Below are 27,575 nucleotides of genomic sequence, written 5' to 3'. Positions count from 1 at the left end.
TGGGTCAGATCTATCTCCAGAAATATTTTTCCTTCTTATAAATACTAGTGAGGGGAAAAGAAGTTGAATCTACAACTTCAACCTCAGTCACACAATGATCTAATAATTAAAATATAAGCAAACAATTACTAGCTGCATATTTTGAAACTTGAATATTGTATTGAATTTTTCCAAGTTAACAGAAGCTTAATTTCCTTAAATTTTAAATGGTACCAGGTGTACATACTGAATTACTGGTTCAGCGATAGGTAATCTCATCTTTTAAATTTTTGATCCCTTTCCTAATGTCTTGTTAACTACAGTAAAGCCAGAGATTGCATTCTCTGGCAAACATTTTTAAAGGCCAAACACACATCTTAAATGTCTATTGACTTTAATTACAATAATTAAAAATTGATTAGAAAATTCTCATCTAATATAAAACAATAAAGGTGGCTCTGTAAATTATATATTCAATCTAATGATTTAAAAGAAACATTGGGGGTCAGGGATATAGCTCAGTGGCACAGGGGCCTGCCTGGGAAGTGTGAGGTCATGAGTTCGATCTCTGCTACCTGCCCCTCAAAATCATTGCTTATGTGATAGCTTACATATTTAAAGAGCATTAAATTTTTATCCTGCAGATAATTTATCACTATCAAGAAAATTTTTCATAAGTTACAGGAGTACAATAAAGTTCAGAATTCTAATATTAATTTTTAGTGAACATCAGCAAGGTTCAATGATAATATTAAAAACTATGTAAGAGTTGAAATATAAACAAGAGTAGTAAGAAAAACTCACTATGGCTCGAATTTTTCATTTTTGCCATTTAAAGACAACCAGCAAATTTGATTATTTGGTTTCATCCCTTTAAGCATTTAATTATGTAAATCATACTATCTATTTTTTATAATTATCACATGGTGTAGGAGGCACACACAGTGATTCATATATTTTGGTAGGATAGGAAAAGAGGGAAAGAATCATTTTATGCTCAAAAGTAGTATCCAAAGCAGCACATAAAAGCTTTCCAAGTGTACATGGACTCTTCAGCTCTAGAGGAATGAATTCATTCATACATCCTCAATTTTCACATTAGTCTCTGCTCAAACTAATCTGTAGGGTCAAGATACTGAGTAGATTCTATTGTTCTCTGCTTTTGTTACGTGTTTTTCCTAAGCTGTAGAGTACAGCAAGCTCACCCATTCAGATTTTTATAATGGTACATGCCTTAGAATATAAACTCTTCCAGGCTGCCCAAGACTGGTGTAGGAGTAGGGAATAATGGTAAGACTGAGTAATAAGCTCTTTCCTCAAACTTAAGTTTTCAATGGAGTTGTTCACTGATAATCAGAAAAACTGATTTGGTAAAAGTAAAGTAATTTTTTGGATCATATACAAAAACACATTTAAATAACTGAGGGATATTAAAATAAAATTCTTCTTATGTAACTGACTTATTAACAAAGCTTCTCAGTGCTTGAAAAAACTACAACAAAGGAAGGGGTAGAAGAGATGCCGAATTCTATCTCACTCTTTCAATAGACAGCAATCATCAATGGATGGCTGCATTTTCTGTCAGCACACATCAAACTGAGCCAGGCTGACTCAGGAGCTTACTGTTCTGACAGCAGTAATCAGAAGTTGTACAATAAATGCAAGTTCAGAAGACTTACACACAAATACATGAACCCATAAGTATAGGTACTTTGTGACAAAGAATGATTGTAAGAGATTAAAAATATTTTATAATTACACTCTGTGGGTAGGTGTAAAGGAGAATACAAGTTTAAAACTAACAAGTAACAATGCTGTTTTTAACTGCTGAAGAGTACTTCCCAGTTGTTTTTTAAGGAGATAAGGAGAGAACTGTTATGATGTTTGGATTCTACTGGGTATGCAGTATTTAAAAGATCAACAGTTTTAACCTACCATGTCAATATTTATAATACAACAAAAATCTTTTACAACTGCTTAAACATACAATGTAAGACTTTATTGTGACGAGGGTAAACGAGAAATACCTTGGGGACCATCGCAACCTTTTAGTAGCTAATTTGGGATCATACATACAGTAGGCAATCAATATATTTGAAGGAATTTAAATAAAGAGATTATACATCATTGACTGTCTTCAGAAAAATGCCATAATGGTCAACATTCTGACGGTCTTTTCTTTCTTTTCTTTTCTTTTTTTTTTTTTTTGTGGTACTGTGGATTGAACTCATGACTGCGCACTTACGCCGCTGAGCTAAATCCCCAGCCCCATGATGGTCTTATTTTAAGCACTCTTTTTCACTACTAAAATCTGGTACACATTCACACTTTTTTTCAATATATCACAATGATGCAATTATAAATGGAACAAATCAAAAAGGATCAAATGCAAGCTAAATCCTTTCAACATCTCAGATTAAATGTCAACTTTCAATGAGAAAGCATATAACTCAAAATAGTATTTTGCTACTGGTATTATGATATACAAAATAATTCTATCTCAGGAAACCTTAAGACAGTTTCCTTTCCTTTCAGTTTTTACCTTTCCTGGGGCACGGCAAACCAGTACTCATGCTTCTTGTCTCTCTGTGCATACTGCTGCATTGTAGCACTTGCCTGAGACACAAATGTCTTCCTCATTGGTTTCCCAACTCTGAGACATAAGAACTTATGCAGCCGATGTCTCCTCTTTTCCTTTAGAAATGCAGAACCTACACAGGCAAACAGTGCTCATTCAATTCTCATACACCGTGGTGAAATTCACTAGTAATTTTAATTCTAACTTCTAACCACAAATAAAAACTCAATTTTTACTGGTATCAAACGAATTTACTGAAATTACTTGTATTATTTTCCATAAAAAGATATAGCAAGACTAAATGAAAGACAATAGACTAGGACTACTATGAAAAATGCAAAAGCTTCCAGAATCTAATTAAATTTTTGTTTATAACAACTATGCTAATTGGCTATATAGAATTTCTGCATATTCTCCATCAGTCTTCAGACTTCTTAAAGGCATATTTTAATACAGTTTCTACAGCAAGAACGACATTTCTGAAGCTTTCACATATAAAAAAATGTATGACAAATCAGTCAACAGTATGTTTGGACAATCTGGTTGCACAGTTAATTAAGAAAAAGTATCTCTTACCCTTCAATCAGAGATCCTGATATAAAGTATACCAAAGGTCTGATAATATAGTTGAGTTTAGGAACCTGGAAATTAATTTATCCTAAGATAACACACCTTGGATGAAAGTATACTTACAGAGATATAGGTATTAGTCACAGCTTTTTCAAGTATAGAGTTGGATGAAATACATAATCTATTTGGGCCTCAGAATTTACACTGGCTAAAATGAGGAATTTATATCATTCTTTCCATAAAGGTAGTCTACAGTTTTGTATTTAATACATAACTTATTATGTATTGTTACAAAATCATGAAGATTAGAAACTTTCAATATTTCCCTATCACAGAATATTAAGTTACTTAAAATTAACTTTTATTCTGTTAAAAAGCAACCCAAATAGAAATCATTTAGACACCCCTAAAAACATTGGTACTGGTTATAATAGGATCATCTTTACTAATTCCTCATCCCCATAACAAACCTATTAAAATTAGTGTAACACTGTTTAAGATTTCAAAATATAAAGTATCAGATACATACAAATAAACTGTACAAACAATAAATAATAAATGATGTGTAAATATACAAATAAAAATCTTTTACACCAGCATTATTTATGTCTCAACAATATGTAAATAGTTGAATTATAAGTTATTAAAATGTTTTCAAAGAACTATAATGACATACAAACATGTTCATGACATAAATATTACATTAAAATAAGGATAAACCCTATAATATAATCCTGATTTTATATTAAAAATCCACATGTACAGATATACAAATATCAAAATTATATATAAACATTTGTGCACACAAGCAGGCATCCACATACACATATCCTTCAATAATAAGTTACTAAATATTGACAATAATCCAAGTTTTTTATAATTGTATAGAAACATCCTGCATTTGTCAAATATTCACTAATGTATTTAGTACGCATTAGCTCTAAATAAAGGAAAAAATTACAGAAGAGAAACAGTCAAATTTTTACAGAACTTGCTTCAAGTAACTATATGCATTAATATCTAATGAACAGCATCCTTACGTCTTCAAGGTATCTCAATTGGATGATGCAAAGAAAACTCAGTATTGCAAAAATGGCATAGGGCTTTTTGTGTATTGCTGGCAGAGATGTAAAATGATGCAGCCACTGTGGTAAACAGGTGATTTTTCAAAAATATAAACACAGATTTTTCATATAATGCAGCAATTCTCCGTTTGGGAATATGCCACCCCAAAACTGCACCCAGGGACTCAGATGCTTGCATGCAAGTGTTCACAGTGGTATTACAGCAGCAAAAACTCAGACATCACATATCTGCCCATCAGTGAATGAATGGACTAACAAAATACGGTGCGCACACTGGATGTCAGTTACTCAGACTTAAGAGATGCAGAACCCCTAACATACTGTACTGTGGAGTGGCCTTGAAGGGTTACGCTAAGTGAAAGGAGCAGGGAAAAAAAAATACTGTGTGTCTCTACTCACATAAAATACCCAGAATGAAGACGGAAACCAGAGGCATAATTGTGCTGGCCAAGGAGAATGACTATTTACTTTTTATCGAGTGTAGAGTTTCAGTTTGGGAAGATAAAAAAGCTTCAGGGACAGATGTTGGTGATGGCTGCACAACAAAAATGCATGCATTTAAGGCTACCCAAGTGCTTAAAAATGGTTAAAATGATAAATCGTACATTTTATAGTTAAAGAAGTCAAAACATTGTTTTATTCCATTATTTCTCATACACTGTGCTTCTTCCTTCATATGTTATGGGTTAAGTAGGCAAACTGAATTAATCTAGGATCAGATTCTAATAGAATTAAAGTAAGAAATGTTTATCAAGCTACTTGAGATATGGGCTACTTAACCCCTAACAAATGAAGGAAGAAGCACAGTATATGAGAAATAAAAGACAGCTTATTACTATAATTTTAAGTAGAACCAAAAAAAACAGAAGTGAAAGAAAAGACTGTATTTTTACTGACCCTGAATGTTTGTTTTAAAAGTTTACATCAGGTGACAACAGGTAGATACGTGGATAAATTCTAGAAACAGATTTTTATGTCCCACTGTACTCTCAAAAACAAAAAGGTGGAATACAACTTTGGCAGTTATAAACTGCAACTAGAACATTATATATGCAATGATAAAGGACAAAACTAAACCAGAAAGTGGAGTCATAAAACACATACAGCTTATGAGCCCTGCCAAGGGATACTTTAGACAGAGTCAGTGTGGCAGAAGAGGCACTCGCCCGTGCATACACCTGCAGGATGAGCACGGCCAGGCATCCTGGCCAGGTCCTTATCCCAGCACCTCCCTCAAGGGGGTTACCCTGCAGCCTGGCTACGACACAGCAGCTCTGGAATTGCTGAAGAAAAGGGGCACAGACTAAAAAAATGAACTCCCTCTGCACACTCCCTAACACTTACCTTCCACATGTCCATCAGCAGATGCAATTTTATGCTTGATGTCTTTTTGTGATACCTGCTGAATGTTTACCCTGTGCTGCTTAGTTTGCTGCATGGTGTGAGTTTTCCAGAGTTTGCGCAGCTCTTCAACCTCTGAGTCCTGCCTTTGCTCCTTTCCTTCCTGGTCTTTGTTAATAGCTTGCTTTTGCTTAAATTCCATCATTTCTCCACAAGGCACGTTTTCTTTCCCACCTCCATCTTGCTGCAGGGCACTCTTCTGAGAACAAGGATCCTGGTCTGCAGGACCTTTCACACCTGGGCTTTTGTCCATGGGGCCTGACGCTTCCTGAAGCTTATCTGTCACCTCATCTCCGTCCTGAGTGGCCATTTCACCATGACTTAAACCCGCTTCGTGAGACACCATCCCAGTTCCTTTGGTCGAATGTCCAGTGTTGACTTTCAAGTGAGCAGGAGGACTGCTGGACTCTGCCTGGGCTGTCGACCCTCCCACCCCAGGGTGACTGACAGTTTGCACAGACTCTGAGGACGCCTCAGACGACTTATCTGAAGACATGCGCTCCTCTCGGATGGGAGAGAGCTCTGACTCTGTGAACACTTCCTCAGAGAGCGACTCCTCAGTGCTCCGAGGAGCCGTGCTGGCACTGTCGTTCCCTGCATCACGCGTTCTCCAGTCTACTTCCTCTGTATTCACTCCTGTTATCTTCTTTGAATGACAGAAGTCCTTTCCTGATAACAGATCTATTTCTCTGTCATTAAACAAAATTAAAGATGGTTAGACTTTAGAAAATTTGATGACTACAATTCTGGATAAAGTTTTAATTTTAAACTGAAATTTACTCAATGATGGAATATAGAAAATAAATTTAGGAGAAATTTTCAATTAGCATTTTAAATCTTTAGTAAAGAATACATTACCACACACATATGCACAATGCTTATTTACACTCAAACAGAGATTGAACCAAGATACTGGTCACAAGCAAGGGCTGAATACATGCTGAACGGAACTGAAGCAAACATACTTTCAGGGTATATTTAGACTAACAAGCACTGTTTACAACAACTTCAAGAGAACTTATCCAGTTGAAGAATATAGGTAAAGAATACGTGTGTGGTTCCTGAGTGGGTCTAGATTTCCATCATAAGTGCCATCTGGTGTTCGCAGGCTACTTTACGTTCTGTAAACGTGTGAGTGCCTGTGTTAACGGAGCATCAGTCAATAATGCAGAAGGATGGCTCTAAATATCCTGTGACAGACGGAAACTGCATGAATTCTCACTGAAGAAGGGGCTGGCCTTTGTGCATGTTGAGCTGGAAGACCAGGCAAAAATATGCTGCACAGAGAGGACTGGAAAATACGTCAACAAAAAGTAACTGGCTTTCTCTGGACGGTGAAACTGGGTAACTCTTCTGCTGTTCTGGAATTTAGATTTTTTAAAAATTCAGTAATCTTCCTAACCAGGATGTGCAAAATTCACTTTTGAAATGCTCTCTAGCTGCAGCCCAATTCCTATCTGTGCCATCTCTGCACTGGATGCATCTTTTAATACAAGTGTCTCAATCATGTTGTTTAACGAGCCATGGCGTCATCTACTGGTGACTCACTCCAACTGCATCTTTAGGAGGTTCAATAGCCCAATTCTGGGAAATTTTGTCTCAAACAAACAGTAGAATTAGGTCAAAGGATGAGGACAAGAAACCTAACAAGATATGTATTTACATATGTGCTATACTTTTCAAAGCTAATACGTTGAAAGGCTAAAACATATATGCCAACAGCGTTGCTACTGTCAAATATAGGTTCAGAAAGTATCTTCTGAAATCAACTTTCCAAACTTTTTACCTCTTTTTTTCTGCATATAACCAACCAAAACCTCAAAACAACCAAATTTTTCCAAACATAACATTGCTTTGTAAAACCATTTACTTTATCATATTTGGTGAAAAATACTGCTTTAAATTATCCCATAAGGTAGTATTTCAAAAATTTCTTTCTGAAAGAATTTTTAATGTTTGGATGCAATGCCTAGTCTTTCCTGGTGACTGTTGAGCTGGTTAAAAGGGAAGGAGAACTGCAACGTCCTGCAGAACACAGACTGTCCAGAATCAGAGCTCCCCCACTGTGTGGCACTGGCCGACGCTGCGCAGCCAATCCTCTTTCTCTTTCGATCTCACCTCCATTTCACCTGAGTCTCGTCCCTGCACTGCCCCTCGTAATCTTTTACTTGCTGAAACTGGCTTTGGATAGTAATTTATTACTTTAAGAAATCGTAGAGGACAATGACACCTTCCAGGAACTATATGGGGCTATAAAGAGTAGCTCACTAAATCAAAATAATATCTGTTGTTTGGAAGGTAGGACAGAGACTTTTCTAATAAGGGATTTTATTCTGTCACAGGTATCCTAAAAACTCATATAGTCTTCCTCAGACCAAATATGCGCACGCACATACACACACAATTCTCTCCTTGGCAAACTGTTCTTCCCAGGAGTTAATTTCACAGTAGGCAGTACCATGCCTGTAAGTTAGACACACAGGGCAGCTCTTTTCTATTACACATCAATTTTCTTCCTTCTCACTCCCTCCCCCATACACCTATATTTACTTTCTCCTTTTATTTCCTATTTCTTTTTCTTCCTTGGGTCATTAGTCTGGTCAAGCACCTTACTTCCAAAAGATCTGCCCAGTCTGTTGTCTCATACTTGTGTTACCTTATTGCACAAATCATCTGACCAGTGTATTCCAAGGTTAACGCTTCCTGTTAGTGCAATGTGTGGGTTTTCTACTTTGTATTTTATACTTTTCTAGGCAAGAAAAGAGAAAATATAAATCAATATACTAAAAAATACAGCCATGCTGCCTAGTAGCAATGTCAGATCTATATCTCACCTTTTAAGAGAAAAATCTGTAAACTATCTTTCACAATGATTAGAAGTAAGTAGGTTAGAATTGTTAATGGTGGACCTAAAAAAGGGCTGGTAAACACTGATGACTTACTTTTCAACTATCTGATTCCCTGACCAAAAACAGATAAATAAATAATTCCTAACTATCCTAGATGCATTCAGAATAATCTTTTATTACTGCATATATCTCTTGTTTCATTACTGACAAAATGAAAAATGGCTACAATAAAACTACTAAAAACAGTTGAGGGGTGAGAGCAAGGTCAGCTCTCTGGATGCAATCCACTGCAGCTGAAGATAAACACCGTTCTTACGCGGGCAGAGACTCCTTAATTTCACGGTCCAGGATGTCTCTGTACATTGCGGCAGACATCACCTCCTCCATGGGGCACATGATGCCATATTCCTCACAGCCATTCTCCTGGACCAAAGGGTCGGTTTTATGTGGGTCGAACATGATATTGTTTGGTGTTACCAGCAGCACACCACTGACTGTGCCCTAAAATGGAAAAAGAAAGTAATGTTTAATTTTCAAAGCTCAAAATTTCAAAACTATTGAACTATCTTTACTATAGATCATGTATCATAATTCTAGAACAATGGCATTCTCATGAAAACACTTAACAGGAATGCTTTCCCAGTAAATTCTGCTCTGCAGCAGGGACAGAGCACAAAGAATATCATATTCCATCCATAACCATCCAGTTGGGAACTAAAATTTGTAACCTCAGTAAAGTACTGTTGTTGGGAAAAGAATTTGAGAAAAGTAAAAAGGGATGTAATGAGGTCAGTTTTACACTAATCTGCACACCTCTTCCTGCATTACTTATTCTCTAGTTTCATGTACACAGTGCAGATTATTAAACTGCCCTTGATAATTCATTCCACAATAAACTGAAAAGCACATGATTTCATTAAAACCCCTTTTTAAAAATCATTGCTTTCACTTGACTTTGTGACCTTGGGTAAGCAGAGCTTCTGAGTCTTTTTTGCTCATCTGTGAGATTAGGTAGATTACACAACCACTAAAGGGCACAGTCATCATTGTGAATTTTACCATGAAAAGCTAAGAAATTTTAAGTGTGTTTATATAAACACAGATACAAACCTTTGGAGTGTACCCACTTTTTAAAAACTAAAGTTCAAAAGCAGCTGACCCAAGTAATGCTAGTTAATATTTACTGAATATTCTATGTATATCCAAAGTCATATAGTTAGCGTTCATCTAATCTTTATGATCACAGTACAATGAGATAGGTATAATAATTAGTTTTGATTAAATTCTGATCAACAAGAATTCAAAATCTAGGTAGTTTTTGCTTTTTACTATAATCCTTTGGGATCCATGTCACAAACTACAATCATTCCAAATCAAGTGTGACACATTCCTTGCTGCCACTGATTCTCTCATTCCGCTATACTCTGTAAATCTAAAAATGAAAAGCAGAATTCCTGGGAAAGATGCCCAGGGCTACCTGCACTAAGTCTCCCTGCTGCACGGGGCAAGACATTCATGAGAGGCCCCTCAGCTGAGGGAGCCAGGGAGAGCACCGCTAGACAGTCACCCAGAGGGCAGTACTGAGTGAGGACGGGAAGCACTGGGCGCAGTGCGCATGTGCAGAGACAGAGAAGACAGGAGCAGTCCCCACGGAGGCTGCTGGGGTTGTCTCTCCACCCTCAGCCATCTTGCACCCCAGCCGCTCAGGTTCACCAAGAATGCCCCTGGAGCCCATGGGCTCAGTGGCATGCGGGCTCAGCAGAAGAGTGCCTTTCTGGGTGGAATTCAACAACATACAGCATACACACACCAAATAGCAAAGATGAATATAAGTATTACGTGTCACAAACTTACACAAACAAAATTCAAAACTAAACACAACATTGCTTCTTGTGGCAGGCACCTACTGTGCCATTTTCTTTCTTTTTTTTTTTTTTTTTTTTTTTTTTTGTCTTTTTCATTTTGTTTATCGGTACCAGGGATCGAACTCACGACTGCCTGCTTGCAAGGCAGGCGCTTAACAACATTGCTTCTTGACTCTGGATATATTAATCAGCATTCTGCTAAGACTACTGTGAGCAAGACCGCTCCAGTGAGCATCTTCCCAAGCCACAAGCTCTACAGAAACTTCAAGCACCAAGTACTTTTAGTATTAACAACTTCTACCTGCTTAGGTGCAACTATCTGACTAACCTTTTAAGGAGAAATTATTTCTGTCAGAAAATAAAGTCCACCTGCAAAACAAAGGTTACCACTTAACAATATTTCTGTAGATACCAAAAGACAAAACAACTACGATCTGGAATCCATCCTGGCAGAGAAAAGCCTGCACTGATTTTTTTCTAATTTCAACTCCACAATAATTTAATCACTATAATTGTTGACAAGTTTCAATATTTTGAGTAACAAAACTTTACTGTGATGAATCTGTAGGACGACGAAAGGAGACAACTTACAGGAGGAAGTAAACTTCTGCCTCCTTTCTTCTGTGCATTAGCATAAGCACAGCTGCCTCCAACAAGAGATTACATCCCAAGAACAACAGGGTGCAGCCTCAATGGCCCTGTGTGTGCTTTGATCCTTAAAGCACAATGAGATACCTGCAAATAACTTCGGCTTTGAGCCAAAAACTAGTTCTGCCTACACTACTGAGAACACACACTACGCATGAAACAACTTTCTCAGTACTGGAAGGCTGCTGGGCAGTGAGTGATATCTGAACAAGGAGAACCAAGGAAGATTTCTCTACACTCCTTCCTGGCACAGTGTACCGAGAGGACTTCCAGGAAGCATGTGAGGAGATGGGGACAGGAAGTGCTGCTCAGCAAGAAGATTCTGGGTGCAGAGAGGACCCTCTGGGCTGGAGATGAGCGCTGACCACTAGCTGACCCAGCACACCCAGAGACAAATAAGCAGTACTCCACAGACGCGAGGTACAGATTCCAGAGTCTGCAATCAGGAGCAGCTGTGTCCTCCTGAAGCCGGCGGAAACCTATACCCGCAGGCCTCGGAAGCACCAGTGGCAGTATCTCAACAAGGGGAACCTCAGCTACAGACAAAGGCAGCTATGGACTTGTTGAAAAAAGACAGACAGACTGCAGCCCTTCCAGGGGGGAGAACCAGCAGTGTCTCCTGAGATCCGCGCCATGTTGGAACTTGGGACTCTGGGCAGCCAAGCAAGCACCTCCCCTCCCTGGTAAGGAGCGGCAGTGTGGCCCACTGCAGCCCTTCCAGGGGGAGAACCAGCAGTGTCTCCTGAGATCCACGCCATGTTGGAGCTGAGGGGGCTGTGAAAGCAAATGACCATCCTGCCTCCCTGCTTATCCTCCTTCGTCCCCCCTTCCCCGCCCATTAGCAAATGGAAACCAGAAATCTGAGTATCTCCTGGGAGGTTGATCATAGCAAATAAGGGGGACTTTCTTCTACCATTTCTTTGAAGGCAAATATTTTTATTACTGTTTTGCTCTTTTCGGATTAATGGTACTGCTCTATTCAATATTCTGTTTTGGTAAGTTCTATAGTGTTCTATATTTCATCTCATTTTGATATACATGATTGAAAGAACAACTACTATAAAGATAACAAAATATACTATGATACCTATTACTGTTATCCTGGTAACCTGCTGTGAAGTTCTGTAGCTCTGTACCAGTTTCACTGTACGATCTTAGTTGGCTTTATTCTGATTTGTTCTGTTGTATACTTTCAAAATAAAATTTAAAAAATAATAAATAAAAAAATAAATAAAATAAAATAAAATAAAAAGGAAAAAAAAAAAAAAAAAAAAAGAAAGAAAGCCAGGATCAAATCAAGCTGTTTTGAAGAAATTTAACCATGTCCTTGGAAAAAAAGTATAGTATGTACAGGAAAACAAAAATAGCCAGTACTCAATAAGATAAGATTTATGGTGTTTGACATCTGAGGAGAAACTGTTATTCATAAGAAGAAACAGGAAAAAGTGACCTTCACCAAACAGAAAGAAATCAATGAACACAAAAAGACACTGAGAGACAGTGAAAGAAACTTGGTAGAAAGGGCATTAATATAATTATTATAACCATATTCTAAAAGAGAGGCTATGCATGATAAATGGAGATACAGAAAATATGAGACCCTATTTGGACTTACAGAATGCAGAGTGACAAGGATGGAGATGAAAATAATCTGAATGTACTGTAACAGCTCATACATGACAGAACACTGCACTTAAATACAACAGTTACAACTATAGAGAAGAGAAAAAGAAAAAATGAAAAGAGTATCAGGAAGCTACGTGACATAATGTTAAACAGCCAAAAAACAACGTAACTAAAGTTCTCAAAGAAAGAATAAAAAAGGATGAGAAAGAAGAAGTACTTGAAGAAATATGGCCCATAATTTTCCAAATTTGAATTAAGTTACAAATCCACAGATCCAAGAAGCTGAAGAATCAAAACAAATATGAAAATATACACCATGGTACATCATAATCAACTGTTCAAAATTAGTGACACAGAGGACACTTTTAATGTAATCAAACACACTTTTTCTTATAGAACATCGAGTTCTGAAAGAGAAAGACAGCCTTGTCAACCTACTCCTGTGTCTACTATAGCATCTTTCAAATTGAAGCAGATGGAGTCGCCGACCCCGGAGAGCACGTGACTATGTAAGAAGATGGTCACATCCCACATCCTCGATGAAGGCCAAGGTAAACCCCGTGGGACCAGGAACGGCTAAACTGCAGGACGACTGGAAACCCCTAATACAAGGAGGTGCTGAGCAACGGGAATTCTCACTGCTCACAGGACACAGAGGTCCCAGGTGCTTGGAAATGTGGCAGTTTCTTAGTAAGCTGTGCACGTCTTACACTTTGTTGAGATGTGCTCCTTGGCATTTATCCAAGTACAGTGCAAACTCAAGCCCATAGCACATCCACACTGCAATGTTCAGAACAGCTTCTCTGTAAGTGCCAAAGCCTGGCATCAAACAGGACATGGTTCCTTCTGTAAAGGGGAAATGTGTAAATAACTTAGAATACAGCCCCCACAGTGGAATGTTACTCACCAATAAAAAGAAATGAGGTGTTGTTAAAGCACAAAAGACTCAGAGGACCCTTAAACATGCCATTAAATTACAGGAGTCAATCTGAAATCCTACAACCAAACTATTTGATTTGTCATACGGCACTCTGAAAATGACAAGACTGTGGAGACAGTCATCAGCTAGAGAAAGCCCAGGGGAATGAGAGGAGGAGTCAATGGTGACACATGGAATGGGAAGGCAGGAGACGAGTTTGTGTAGCACAGCAATGGTGGATACATGTGTAATACACTTGGCCAACAGGGAACCTGTGAACCCACAGAACATAAAACAGCACTGAATCGTGTGAACTAAAGAATTCAGTGTCTGAATACTGGCTTATGAAAGCAACAAACCTAGTACCTAAATGTTAATAACAGAGAACGGGGCAGGAGTTATCGGGGAACTTGCTGTTTAATTCTTTTATCAACTTAAAATTCCTCTACAAAACAAAATTTATTAACTTAAAGACATCCACACAAGGAAAAAGAGATAGAAGTGAGAAATAAAAATTTAGAGCCAGGCATGGAGGCACATGTGTATAATCCTAGTGCTGCAGGAAGTTTCTTAGTAACAGTAGTATCCCAAATTCAGGTCCAGCCAGGGCAACTTAGCAAGATGTCATCTCAAAATAAAATAGAAAGGGGTGGGATGTGACTCAATGACAGGTCACCCCTGAGTTTGATCCCCAGTACCCAAAAAAAGGATTCTTTTTATAAAAGTATTTATATATACACATGTGCTTTTGAATAAATACAATAGTACCATGCAAAAAGGAAAAACACATTTTGTTGACATTCAAACACTGAAAGACTCTCCAAGTGAAGTGCATCATAAATACTTTAAAAGTACTCCAGTAAAGCAAAAATACTACTAAAATGTGAATCTACATAAAGGAATTTTTCAAAACATGCACAGAATGATAAATGAATGTAATAGACTTTTCCTTACTTTTAAAATTATGTTCACTTAACTTTTTCAAGCAAGCATAACAATATATTTGGGGTTTCTCACATGTAGAAATAAAAGGTAGAACGTAAGACCACAAAGGCTGGGGAAAGGTTTGAAAGTATAGTTTACTCTTGAACAAAATGAGTTTGAACAGTTCTGACCCCCTTACATGTATAATTTTGTGTATGCATGTGATCTATGACAATTTGAAAAAACTCCCAGATGAAATGTGTGGTTTGGATAAATCAAAGAGACTAAGAACAAGTAATATTTATTATGAATATAAAAAATGCATGTCAATGATCTATTTTATGATTTTATGATTGCCTTTATAATGTACACAAATCTATGATAAAAAGTGATAATGTTATTAAAACTTATGCCCTGACGTTTCCAGACCACACCATGGGAAGTGCAAAGCAGTTTGCATAGATGTAAACAGGCAGCTTCGTGTCACCCTGCACCGAGCACCCTGCGAGACCTGCCAAACTACTATGTGATGCCACAGCTGCTCCTGCATTACAGCAGGGACATGGGGAACTTGGGGGCTGAGTCATCTATGCTCCGTGACACTGATCACATCAATGCAAGCAATTTGTCTCTCCAGGAAACTGTGCACTGCAACGAAAATGCTATCTTGTAGTTCTCTGGCATTTTTCGCCAGATATAGTATGTCTAACACTCAATGTATATGTCGATCAACTGTTTTTGTTACCAGCAAGGCTTCCCATCAATTGCAGGCTATTACAAGGTTAAGCAGTACATGGATTTTCAACAGCATGAGAGGTAAATTTTCCTATCCTCTGTGCTGCTCCAGGGTCAAATGTAAAGTTCTTACATTATATGTAAAATGCTACACTTCTGAAGTGAGATATATAGAAGATAATATATTATAAATTCTATAGCAATCATTAATAATGTGTCACAGTTAATTAGCCAATAAAGGAGACAATAAAAACCTCAATGCAAAAAAAACACAAAACAAAATAGAACAAAAAAGAGGGGCAGGTGAGACACAAAGAGAAAAGCAAACAGCAAGACAGTAAATTTAAACCTAACCATATCAAAGTGCATATCAAATTAAAGGCAGAGATTATGGATGGAAGCAAGATTCAACCACATGCTACCTGCAGGACACCAATTTTACAAAGACAGGCAAAGCAAAGAGTGGAAACAGATGAAATAAACCATGTTAATGCTTATTAAGAGGAAGGTGACATGACTATAATAGTTCTTACCATGTAGATTTCATAGTAAAGAAAATTACCAAGAATAAAGAGGGTTTTTCAAAAGGACAGACAAGGTAAATCAAGAGAATATCACTGTTCAAAGCTTTTATGCCTAATAGTGGAGTTAAAATACATGAATCAAAAACAGAGAACTAAGCAAATAGATAAATACACAATTGTAGTGTGATATTTCTACATCGTTTTGTCAGTAACTGACCAAAGAAATAGAGAATCCGAGCAGAGATACAGAGTGCCACTGTCACCCAGTCTGACTTTGCTGCCCTCTGTAAGATGCCCCACCCCAACAGAACAGGTGTTCTTTTCAGGTGTCCAGGTACCTTCCTCAGGGTGCCACAGTCTGGGCCAAACAGGCCAGCTAATCAGGCTTTCAAGCAGTAGTGCTTTCTTTGAGCACATGGAATTAAATCAGAAATTAGTAACATAAAGATATCTGGAAAATTTCCAAGAAATTAAAACCCTCAAAATATTCCATGGGGGCAAAGAAAAAGAAAATGTATTTTGAAAACAGGAAAACATAACACATTTAGCTGCATTTTGTGATGTAGCTGAAACACCACTTAGGGGACAACTGAATGTTTGTATTTTAAAAACAATTTATGAATTATAGGTATATAGTCATGGTTGTCATGTATAACTTCTCAAGCTCCTATCATGTTGTGGTCACTTTCTAAGTAAATCCTGGAATTTATTTTTCAATTCAGAGTTTACAGCATTTGCAAACTGGAAGATTTTGCTTAGAAAAGCAGCTAAATGTGGCAGATAAACACAATCAAATAAGGTTCAAATTATGACTCATAAGTCTTTTAACCTAGTAAAATATCTGGACTTTTTTTGTCCTGTGAGAAGAAATAAGACTACCTTTTCCATGAGATTATTTTGAGTTAATAAATCAACCAATACCCTCAAATACTTCCAGGTATCTTAATTAACAGTTATCTTTCTTGTATGTGATACTAAGTTTGGAAAAGTTAGCATTCCAAACATTACCCGGAAGTAGTCTTTTTTACATGCTTTTTGAAATATCCCAGCAGTAATAAAATAACTGTGCATCACACTGAATTTGCTGACATCCTGCTGCCTTTTAACAATGGCAACAGAACACCGGTCTCTTCAGTTACGAGCAAGGTCCACACCAACTCAAACTCACAGTTATCACCAATACCTTGCTTCAATATTCAGGCACTGAGGATTCAAAACATAAATGCCCCAAATCTCTGATTAGTGATAGTGAATTAAGAAGGATTACAAATTTTCTGTAAAGTATCATTTGTTACCTTGCCACTAGTGATGTATTTGCAATTAATCTTAAGAAATTTCTCAGTAAATGCTTCTTCTTCTTCAGATGTTGAAGATACAACTCGTGCCGGTCGAATACCAGTGATAGCAGATGCAGGAGTTGCTTCTTTTGGATGAACTGCATCAGGATTCTTAAAAGAAAAGGAGCACTTTAAAAAAAAAGACTAAGCAAAACAGTAATTATTAAAGCCAAATGAACAAATGAGTAAATGCTCTTCTTCGTGCCCACATTCTGAAGGTCATGTTGGCATGCTCCACACAGCATCAACTTGCTTAGCTCTAAGCCCCACTGCAGGGACTTCCTGATGTATGTGGATGGGCTGCGGTGCGGCCTTGGGCTCCAGGTCTATCTCCTCACCCACCTTGCTCTCTAGCACCACTGCCCTGCTCTAATTCCAGCCCTGATGAACTAATCTGCTTTACTCTGCCACACCCTTCTTCCATGATGTTTCTGTCTTAGAACCAGGGGACCATGGACGGAATCTCCTTAAAGCCTGAGCCAAATTAAATCTCTTCTAGGAGTTGGTGTCAGGAAGTGGGTGTGAGATTTTGTATGCAGCAATGGGGAAACCGCAAATAAAATTTACATTTTAGTGATATATACACATATACATTATAGAGTGTATGTGCCATATTTAGTGTATATATATATATATATATATATGCATGTCCTCATATATAATCATGTGGAAAGCATTGAAATCAACATCACATGTATCTTTACACTCATGCTCTCACACACAGATGCTCAGGCACTTATGAATTAAAGCACTAATCATGATATGAACATGTAATATAAATAAGGTGTTGGGAACAAAGAAAAGATAAAGACCTTATCCATGGTACTTAGGTACACAGCAAAACCCACTCATTGGAAATGTCTGAATTTTCAAACTATAATGAGTTTATTAACACTGCTTTACAAAGGACCAGTGAGATCATAATGTAGCTTTCCCAAAGCCACGAGCCATTCTCACAATGCAATCTATGGACTTCTTATCAGTGTGGTTGAATGGTTAAAATAAAATATAGTCTTATAAAGCAAAACAATTATGTATATTGAAACAGTTATCAAGACATTAAAAAATAAATTGGAAATAGTGTGCTATGTATTCTTCTCTATTAATGCATTAAATATTAACATCAAGTGGTGACTGACAACTCTAATGTGGAACATAACTCTTGCTTAATGACTGTAAATGACATTTTGTGGTATCTACAATTAGAAAGTGATCTGAAAACATCAGTGAGATTTACTGACAAGTCACAGGTATTCTTGGTATTGATTTGCTTGCTTTTGTATGTCTTAATTTTTAAAAAATGTTAGACTGCACTTAGAATTTTTATATTCAAGTTCACAGACCCTCTAAAAATTACACAGAAATGTCCTCCATGGAAGTTTCACATTCTCTACCTTGGAGGAAGGTATATAGATGCTTTTAGACCTGTTTTAAGTATCTCCAAAGAGGTATTCTGTACCTTATGAACATACACATTGCTTTTTAGAGAGTTTACATAGTAGCAAGATTCTGGGCTTTATAACTTCTACCTACTAGCTCTAATTTAGCTTGTGAAAATAATAAATAACACTGATCTTCCAGATTGTTGGTGGGAATGTAAGCTAGTCAACCACTATGGAAATCAGTATGGAGATTCCTCAAAAACATAATACTAGGAATTCTACTTAACCCAGCTATTCTCCTGCTACCCGAAAGAGTTAAAGACACCATGTTACAGTGATACATGACATGCAGACTTTTACATTTACAGCAGCACAACTCACAACAGCCAAATCTTGGAAGTAACCTATATTCATCAACAGATGAATGGATAAAGAAAATATGGGATTCACATACAGTGGACTACTAATCTGTCATAAAGATAAGAGTCATTTGTAGGAAAATGGATGCACCTTGAGACTGTTAAGTGAAATAAATCAGACACGTAAATTTAAATATCACATTGTTTCTCTTACATGAGAAGCTTAAAGTATAAATAAAGGGCAAAATAAAAGACAGAAAATAAGCACTAGGGAGATAGATCTTTCTCAAAGGGGAAAGGAACAAGAGATGGAGGAAGCAGGAGGAAAGAGAGGAAAAGGGGGAAAGAGGCATTCAGAGGTGTCATGTATGTGCGCCAATTTCCCATGAGGAATGTAAACATTATGTACTACAAATACGCACTCATAAAAAAAGTAAGTTACGAAAAGTGCTGTCAATCTTGTAGACTCTGAGGTAAGTGAAAAGAGGTATCAAACTTTCACATGATTTTTTTCTTTCCTAATCAACAAATCTACCTTCTTCAAATCCTTTTAGAACTCCTTTCATTTATCCCTCCCAAAACACATGTGAATCCTTAGCACTGGGATAGACACCTATAGATACTCACTGAAGGAAGGCCAGACCAGTCAATATACTGCAAATCAAGTTTACTTAGTATACAATTAATATTTTTAATAACCTAGATTTTAATGATCACAAAACACTATCTGTTAGAAATTCTTTTTTTTTTTTTTTTTGGCTTTTTCGTTTTTATCGGTACCAGGGATCGAACTCATGACTGCCTGCTTTCAAGGTAGGCACTTATGCTGCTAAGCTAAATCCCCAGCCCCCAGAAATTCTGATGCAAATGATCAACTTTGTACCCATTCTGTTGTCTTTGATACTTAACACACTTGACTTCTTTTCATCATGTATATAAATTAATTTAGCACAGCTGACCAAAAAAGCTGACTTTATTGATAGCCTCAATGAATGGTTATTGAAAACCTGCTTATCTGAGTGTGTTAAATGGACCATTTAATTTTTAACTCACTCAAAATATATATAATGATCTTAGATTTGAAGGAAACTTATCTTTCATCAAACTCTGTAACTTGCCAATAAAGTAAGACAAAGCTGAGTTGCAAAAGGACTCGTGATTGATCTGCAACATCTGAACCATCCCTCATGGATCTGCTACCAAAGGAGGGGTCAAGCACCAAGAACAACTCCTCGCGCAGAGCTACCCGAAAGGTCCCGCAAGTGAGAGACCAATTTCTGAAGTGCATGCACTATTTAACCTTTTCAAACTGCACTGACATTGTCATCTAGTTTTTATAACTTCTTCCACATCTGCTATTACCAGTTAATTTATGTCTGTTTCCAGGTACACAGGCATACAACTTCAAGATGCTGCTTAATTATGTTATTTGTAAGATTTAAAAAGGGGTTTGTTTTGCAGAATTCACAAATATTCACAAGCTCCTCACCCTGAGAAACTAACCATACTCTTCCATGTAACTTCTCATCTGTAAGTGAAGAATATTTGCTGAAAGTTGCACTTAAGTATAGTTAAAATTCTTCTCAAGTTTTCCTTTTCTTAAAAATCATACATTAAACTTTACACTATAAATTAAATTCTGTACCACCAATCTGTAATTCTCTTGAAATGAATAAGAGTGCATATCGGGGCTGACTATGTCGCCCAAACTACACTGAAGTCCCAACCCTGACCCTCCAGGGTGAGGCTTCATCTGGAAGGAGGCTGGTGCAGACACTACTAGGTAAACTGAGGCTGCAGGGGAGTGAGGTGTGCCCTCAATTCATGCTGACCGCTGCTGCCTCTGAAGTGAGGAGCACTGTGTGAAGACACAGATGGGAAGACAGCCCTGTGAGGCACAGCGCAGAGCTGAGGCAAAGCTCCCCAAGCCAGGGAATGCCAAGGCTTCTCAGTGACGCTGGGCAAGACGGCGGCTGCTCTGCAGATCTAGGGGGGCAAGGGCCCTGCACGCAGCCTGACATCAGACTTCGACCTCTGCATCTGAGGAGGTAAGTTTCTGTCGGAACACAATTAGCCTATGATCCTTTGCTAGAGAAAAGCCAGAAAAATGAAGGCAGCCAACTGCTAACTTAAAGCAGAACAGTAGAGAGGAAAAGAAAGTGCTCCAAACTATATAACTGCATGTATATTTAAGTGTATAAGATAGAAAATGATATCACAGAGTTTTATTGGATCAATGAACAGAACTGTTTGCAGTATCATTGATGGAATGTCCACTTTACAAGCTTTAATTTTGTGACTTGAACAATTATTTCTAAGATGACAATATGTAATCCATTAACTAGTGATTTCCTACTGTTCATTTTTTTTCTGTAAATCTGTATAACTTGTACCCTTTCCCTGCTTTTTTTTTCTTTTCTCCTTAAATAAAATTAAAAAAAAAAAATAAAGCAGAACAGTATTACTAAAAGAGCAGCCATATTAAAAACTGCTTATCTTCACCATTCCATCATTTTAAACAACACTTCTGAATTCCAAGCTAACTTTTTCTTTCTTTTTTTGAAATAAGGTCTCACTATGCAGTTCAGGCTGGGCTTAGGCCTTGAGCTCACATGTAACGCAGGCTGGTCTCAATTCACAACAATCATCTTCCCTCAGCCTCCCAGTGCTGGGATTCCAAGTGTGCACCACCATACCTGGCTTCTTTTAAATTCTGTTCTGCCCACACTTGTTTGATTGGAGGGAATGTCTGTGATGATCTCTGTGCTTGTCAGTCCCCAGCACCTCACTCTTCAGCCAGGACCAGAGGCAGGCAAACACAGCAGGCTGCCTGAATCTGGACTGCCGGGGGTACATCCAAGCTCCACAACTCAGGAGCTGCATGACTCATGCACACCAGCCACTTCCCTGTGTAAAGCACTATCAGTGCACAGAGCAAAGTGTTTAATACACCTAACCTACATTGTCGTTTTAAAATATCTTTTCCTCCATTAGGGTTTCATGTAGGTCTTTTCTAGAACTTCTTAATATGTTTTTCAAAATTGTGTTTCCTTACTATGATGTGTATTCCAGTCCAACTGTTGTTATTAATAAAAATTCTACTTTTGCTATCATCTATTAGATGATTATAAACAAAACATTTTATATTAAAGAAAATGAGTATCTACATATTCCTTCCTTCAATGATTACAATGGTAGAACCATGCATAAAAATTTAAAATTTCATTTTTCCACATTAGTTATTTTAAACATGTTTTACTCTGAACTTATAAATGTATCACAGTCATTCTAACTTTAAGTGACGTTAGCATAATGAATAAAGGTAAAAACGAGTGGAAAACAAAAGTAGATTCTATATTCATAAAAAGGTTGTGAAAGTTAATCTCAACGGCACAAAGTGGCAATTCTCTCCGCACCAGTTTACCATGGTTCACTATTACTTAGCTCTTTGCATCCATTATGTATTGAGCGACTGCTGTTTCTGAGTTATCAATTCTAGTACAAGACTAACACAGACTGCACCAACTGAAATCCTAGCTCCTCTACTAGCTTCCTGAGTGACCTGAGAGGCAAATTAGTTAACATCTAGTCCTCAGTTTCCTCCTCCACAAACAGAAGTAATAGGCATTGGTCAGTGCATCAGAATGAGTCATTTTAAGAAAGCTGAACAATGGAACTATTTACCGAGAGAGAGCACAACACCCTGAGGCAAACCCCAGAGGGGTTCTTGAAAGGTAAGGTGGGGAGCAAGTGCCTCAGTGGAGACAAGACAGGGATGATGGGGAGAGGCTCACAAGAAATGGGGTCGGAGAAGAGAGAAGACGTGGAAGAATGCAGCCTCTCCTCGGTGACCTGGGAAGGAGCAGACATGCTCCATCTAGCTCTTTTTCCTTCACACTCAGCTATTCCTGGTGACCCTAAAAGGCCACAGAAGCGAGACAATATGGGAGTCCAGTGCTAGCCTCTGCTGCTCAAGGAAGACAGAAGTGCAGAATATTTGCAGGGACACACACGTATCTTCATAAATCTGAGGCCAGAATAACAGTACTTTCAAAAATGCTTAGAATTGTATCTGACACAGCCAATTTTAGCAATGCTCATCTTTTTTCACTATTGCTTGGGTTGATCTCTTAAGTCTTCACAAGTAAAGAAAAAGGCACAAAACTGTTTGCCCTGTAAATTTCCAAAGATTATATATATATATTTTTTGGTACCGGGGACCGAACTCACAACCACGTACTTGCAAGGTAGGCACGTATGCCATTGAGCTAAATCCCCAGCCCAAAAGATTATATTTTATACAAAAACAAATTATTAAAAAAATGAAACCAAATACTCTAATGAAGCCAGGAGCAAAATATTTTAGGCATAGATAAGCCGCTACCAAGATGGATATTCAGGAACCCTCTTAGTGGTCACTAGAAATATAAAATGACAATTTATGGGAAGAAAATAGAGTAATGACCAATATTAGCAGACATTATTTAACATCAATATTAACTATACTTAATAAAACATATCCTTGCTTCTTAGGATACACATTAAAGATATGAAGTAAATCCAACACTTATAATACAGAAAATATAGCACTGGAGATACGCAGACAATTACACAGTAACATTCTGCAGTCTGATAATGAACATAAAATTATAAAAATACAACTAAAGATTATAAAATCACTGTTCGAAAGACTCCTAACTACTGCACACAATCTTTTTGATAGAAGCTGATGGCTATCATCCTGGGGCAAGGAAGCTGAAGAACTCTTTCACCTCTGATCTTTTCCCTTGACCCCTCCCCAGAGGAGCAACACAGTCACAGAATCCTTTGCGACCTCTTTTGACAGCAGATTTGACCAGGTCTTTTTATGCTCTCCAGCTTTTAGATCCCATGACAAAATTGAAGAGAACATTTTCACATAGGAGAAAACCTGGTCCGCATTGGACCTTTTCTTGCATGTCATGCTGTCCTAGAAAACAAAGGGGTACACAGATTTGGTTTAAAGCTGAGAGACAGCAAGAGACCTCATGGGATTCTAGTCTGCAAAGATGTTAGAGTTTACCTTTTTACATGATTCTGCTTTAGGGTTTGAAACACAAACTAAATTAACGCAATGCTATGGTGCTTTTGAAATTGCTTCCTTCTGCACATAAAAAGGCTGATTGAAAAATATAATGTGTGTCTAAATTTTAAAAGCTTTATTATAGTTAAAGACACATTATTATTAACCCACCTCAAAATACTCTATTCCTTACTCCAAAGATACTTACCCTATCATTCTTGCCACTTTCTGAAGCAGTTCTAGAAGCCTCTTTTGAGACTGTATGAAGGAGGTGTAATAAAAAATATAGCTGAATGCTTTTGCCAAGTGCCATCCAACAGAAAGGCGGACTCCTAAAATTATTACTGTGTGTCCCCATCCACCTTATTTATCAGTACCTTTGATTTCTGGCTCTTTCTCAAAGAAAAATGACTATAAAAGGGAAAAAGTTTTAATTGATTCAAGACATCAAAGGCAGTTACAACAGTGCAACTAAAGACACAAAAGAGGACTTTCAGAGCTGCTTCATAAAGTAGCAAGGATGTTAGATAAGTGTCCCCGCACTGTGTCTCTTACAGTAACACATTTTTAAATTTAAGCCTTATTTTCAATCACAGCTCTGATCATTTTGTAAGTCCCTCAGGAAATGGCATGGCTACTTTGAAAAAGTTTTTCTTTTCCCTGTTCTCTTTCTCAGCAATAATTATCATTAAAATCTGATTTCTACTCTTCATCAAAACAGACAGAAAATGTATGCAGACTGAGCATCCCTAGTATGAAAACCAGAAATCTGAAACACTTGCAAACCTCAAAATTTTCTGAGTATTGCCATGAGGTCACAAGAGGCAAATTCCAAGTCTGATCTTAGGCAACTTGGTTGCAGCCCAAAACCAGGAACACTAAAGCCCTGTGTGAAATCACCCTCCGACTCTTTGTCAAAAGTGCATGTAAAATGTATGTGAACTTCCCGGAGGGTGGGGGGCACCAAGACATCTCATTATGCACGTGCTGACATTTCAAAATCTGAAAATGTCTGAAGCTGGAACACATCAGGTCCCTAGCATCTCAGGGAAGGGATTCTTTCCAGGTAGGGACTATTTTCACCCTCAGTCCTTTGATGCGGCTCTCTAAAGCATGTTTCCATATTTATACACATAAGGAAAGCAACAAGTGCAACACTGGAAAAGACCTTATCCCTCTGTCTGTCTCACTCACACACACACAGCACAGGAAAAGTCTCTAGGCGAGGCTAAAACATTATCAATAATAACATTTAAGTATTCCACAAAAAAGGTGGAATACTGGAGCTTAGAAAGTAAATGTGGAACACTAGCACTAAGAAATGAGTAACTGAGGGTAAATTAATTAACAATTTATATTTTGTTACCAGTTTGTCATTTGGTATCTTAAACATTATAAGGCCCTCTTAAACATTAAGAGGTGTCTCCATGGTTACCAAAGCCACACGTGAAACCCTGCAGGAGCACTGATGCACAGGTAAACGAGCACTTCATGAAAGTGGGAGCCTGTGACGAGTACTGATCTACAGAGAAGGAAAACGGATACTATTGCTTTTGGAGAGTTTAATCAAACTGATTAATGAAGTTTGGTTCCTAGAAATTAATTTTGTAAAACGTATGCACAGAATGTACACTCTTTATTAATGCTAGATACACAATTAATCTACACTAGTACTTAAAAGAATGACTAAGATGACAACTTATTATCTTTAAAAGTCAGGCCATCAAAAAGGAACTCATTTAAGAGTCCTGAGTACCTAGTATTTTCCATTCATGAAATAGAAATAAAACTCAAATTAGACTAGAACTTCCTATCACAACAATCTCATGTTTTCCAGGCAAAATTCTTTCGTAAGGTAAATGACATACAGCATTTACAGTATTGAGTTGGTATCTCTGGATCACCGCCACAAAAGGAATATCACTTTAAACTGTCTGGTTCATTGAAAGAATGTTTTGCTTTACAAATTTAACAATGAAAACCTGTGATTTAATCCTAACCAGAGCAAGAGTTGAATAAAAAAACATGAACAACGCAGTCTATACTGAGAGATTTCTTCACAGCTATCTTTGCAGGCATGGTACTTACGGCAGTCTTATCAAATTCAGCCTCAGATGACGTTGGTGACAGAGGACTTACGGGGCTCAAAGATGGAGAGCTCTCGGCACTGGAGACATACTCAGGGTCAGGCACATACAGAACCTCCAAGAAAATGTCATATAAACATTCAGTTAAACTGTGATGTTAGTAATCAAAACATTGCCGCAAGCAGCAAGCCCCATTAAAACACTCTTCAGTAATAAATGGAAAAAATAAAAATTTTTATTTTGTAATAATATTTATTACCATAATAGGCCTAATAGAGCAAAAAAAGAGCATATTCAAAATTAACTGAGACACATTTGATAAGACATACTGCCAAGAGATGGTAGGAGAAGCAACAGTTCTCAAACACTAGACCCTCTTGTTTTGGAGACAAATAGGCAAGTTAAAATTTAAAATTTAAAATGCCATTTTACTTCTAGGAATTTACCCAGAGAAAAGCATGCATATAAATGTAAACAGAGAAGTTATCATAGTGTTCACTACAACAATGTTAATACTAGCAGGAGTAGAAATGCCCTAAAGTTTACAGCAACTAGCTATCTATGAAAATAGCAACACGATGCAACTTATGTACACAAGAAAAAGTGTTGTGCTTAAATGGAACATTTTCAAAGTTAAATTTAGAATAAAGAAGCAAACAAACAAAATTCAAAATAGTGCACAATATTTCTGAAAGTAAATGACAGTAGAGTAGGTGACCTCATAATGTCTGTTTCTGGAAAAGAAATTACAAGTTTGAAATGGAAGGATAACTTACTTTTAAAGTGTTGAAATTTTTAAACATGTATCGGTTACATAATACTGCTCTGAATATTTTTTGAAACTCTAAAGCAACAGCTTATGTGAAAAGTCAACTTACAATTAGACACAGTTAACTTGCATTCATAGAGCCAGTATTTCCAAAGCATACATAAAATTATTCCTAAATCATCTGCATTATTAACTATATGTAATGCATACTTTCTGCTTAATTATTTTAACCATCAACACATTTAAACAAAGATAATACCTGTCCAGTCACGACTGATCGGCAGAATAACTTATTTAACTGAACAAGTTCATTGGGTGTTGTATCAAATTTCAGGGCTATGCTATTCAAGGAATCTCTTGATTCGACCTATTTAAAAGAAAGAATGAACTATTTTAATTTGTTAAAACAGAAAACTAAATTATAAAATTTAATGACCATCTATGTAAAATTTAATATATCTGGAAAGCAATCTTATATTTGATGAATAAAAAATATTTTCATTTTTGGAGATAACTGTTAAGAAATACTGTGTTTTGTTAACAAATGACCTTGACCTATGACACAGAGCACATTTTATCACAATATATGTGGGTCTCTAAGCTATTTCAAAATATATAACACATAAAATTTTTACTTTATAAAGGCATTAACATAATACAGTATTCCTAAATAGTTTATGGAACATAAACATTAGTATGAGAAACATACTGATGTTACTTCAGTGCAGTATACCTGTATTAAATTCAAAATACTATTTCTAATAATCTTTATGTATATATTCTGCCATATATGTTTGTACATCAGAAAAGTATTTGAATCATGAGTTCTGTTCCTGAATCACTAACATATATAATCTGTTCCTGAATCATTAATAC

At 37.1% G+C, this 27,575-nt stretch overlaps 1 protein-coding gene across 6 annotated transcripts in view; it reads right to left on the bottom strand.

The window, feature by feature from the left end:
* Oxr1 (oxidation resistance 1) overlaps window positions 1–27,575 on the bottom strand; it is a 300,752-nt gene that overhangs the window by 34,353 nt on the left and 238,824 nt on the right. For all 6 annotated transcript variants that reach the window (XM_005008217.4, XM_023561659.2, XM_063257772.1 and 3 more), the window contains 6 exons: window positions 26,959–27,066; window positions 25,932–26,045; window positions 16,999–17,151; window positions 8,779–8,963; window positions 5,557–6,302; window positions 2,522–2,690 (listed from right to left, as the gene is read on the bottom strand). In XM_005008217.4, the coding sequence (XP_005008274.2) occupies window positions 2,522–2,690; window positions 5,557–6,302; window positions 8,779–8,963; window positions 16,999–17,151; window positions 25,932–26,045; window positions 26,959–27,066 (1,475 nt within the window). The remainder of the gene's footprint in view (window positions 1–2,521; window positions 2,691–5,556; window positions 6,303–8,778; window positions 8,964–16,998; window positions 17,152–25,931; window positions 26,046–26,958; window positions 27,067–27,575) is intronic.

Source organism: Cavia porcellus, unplaced genomic scaffold (genome assembly GCF_034190915.1).
Source record: "Cavia porcellus strain 051 isolate PalLab524CR breed Dunkin Hartley unplaced genomic scaffold, mCavPor4.1 scaffold_10, whole genome shotgun sequence".
Lineage (NCBI taxonomy): Eukaryota > Metazoa > Chordata > Mammalia > Rodentia > Caviidae > Cavia > Cavia porcellus.
This window is presented reverse-complemented; position numbering and strand designations above follow the sequence as displayed.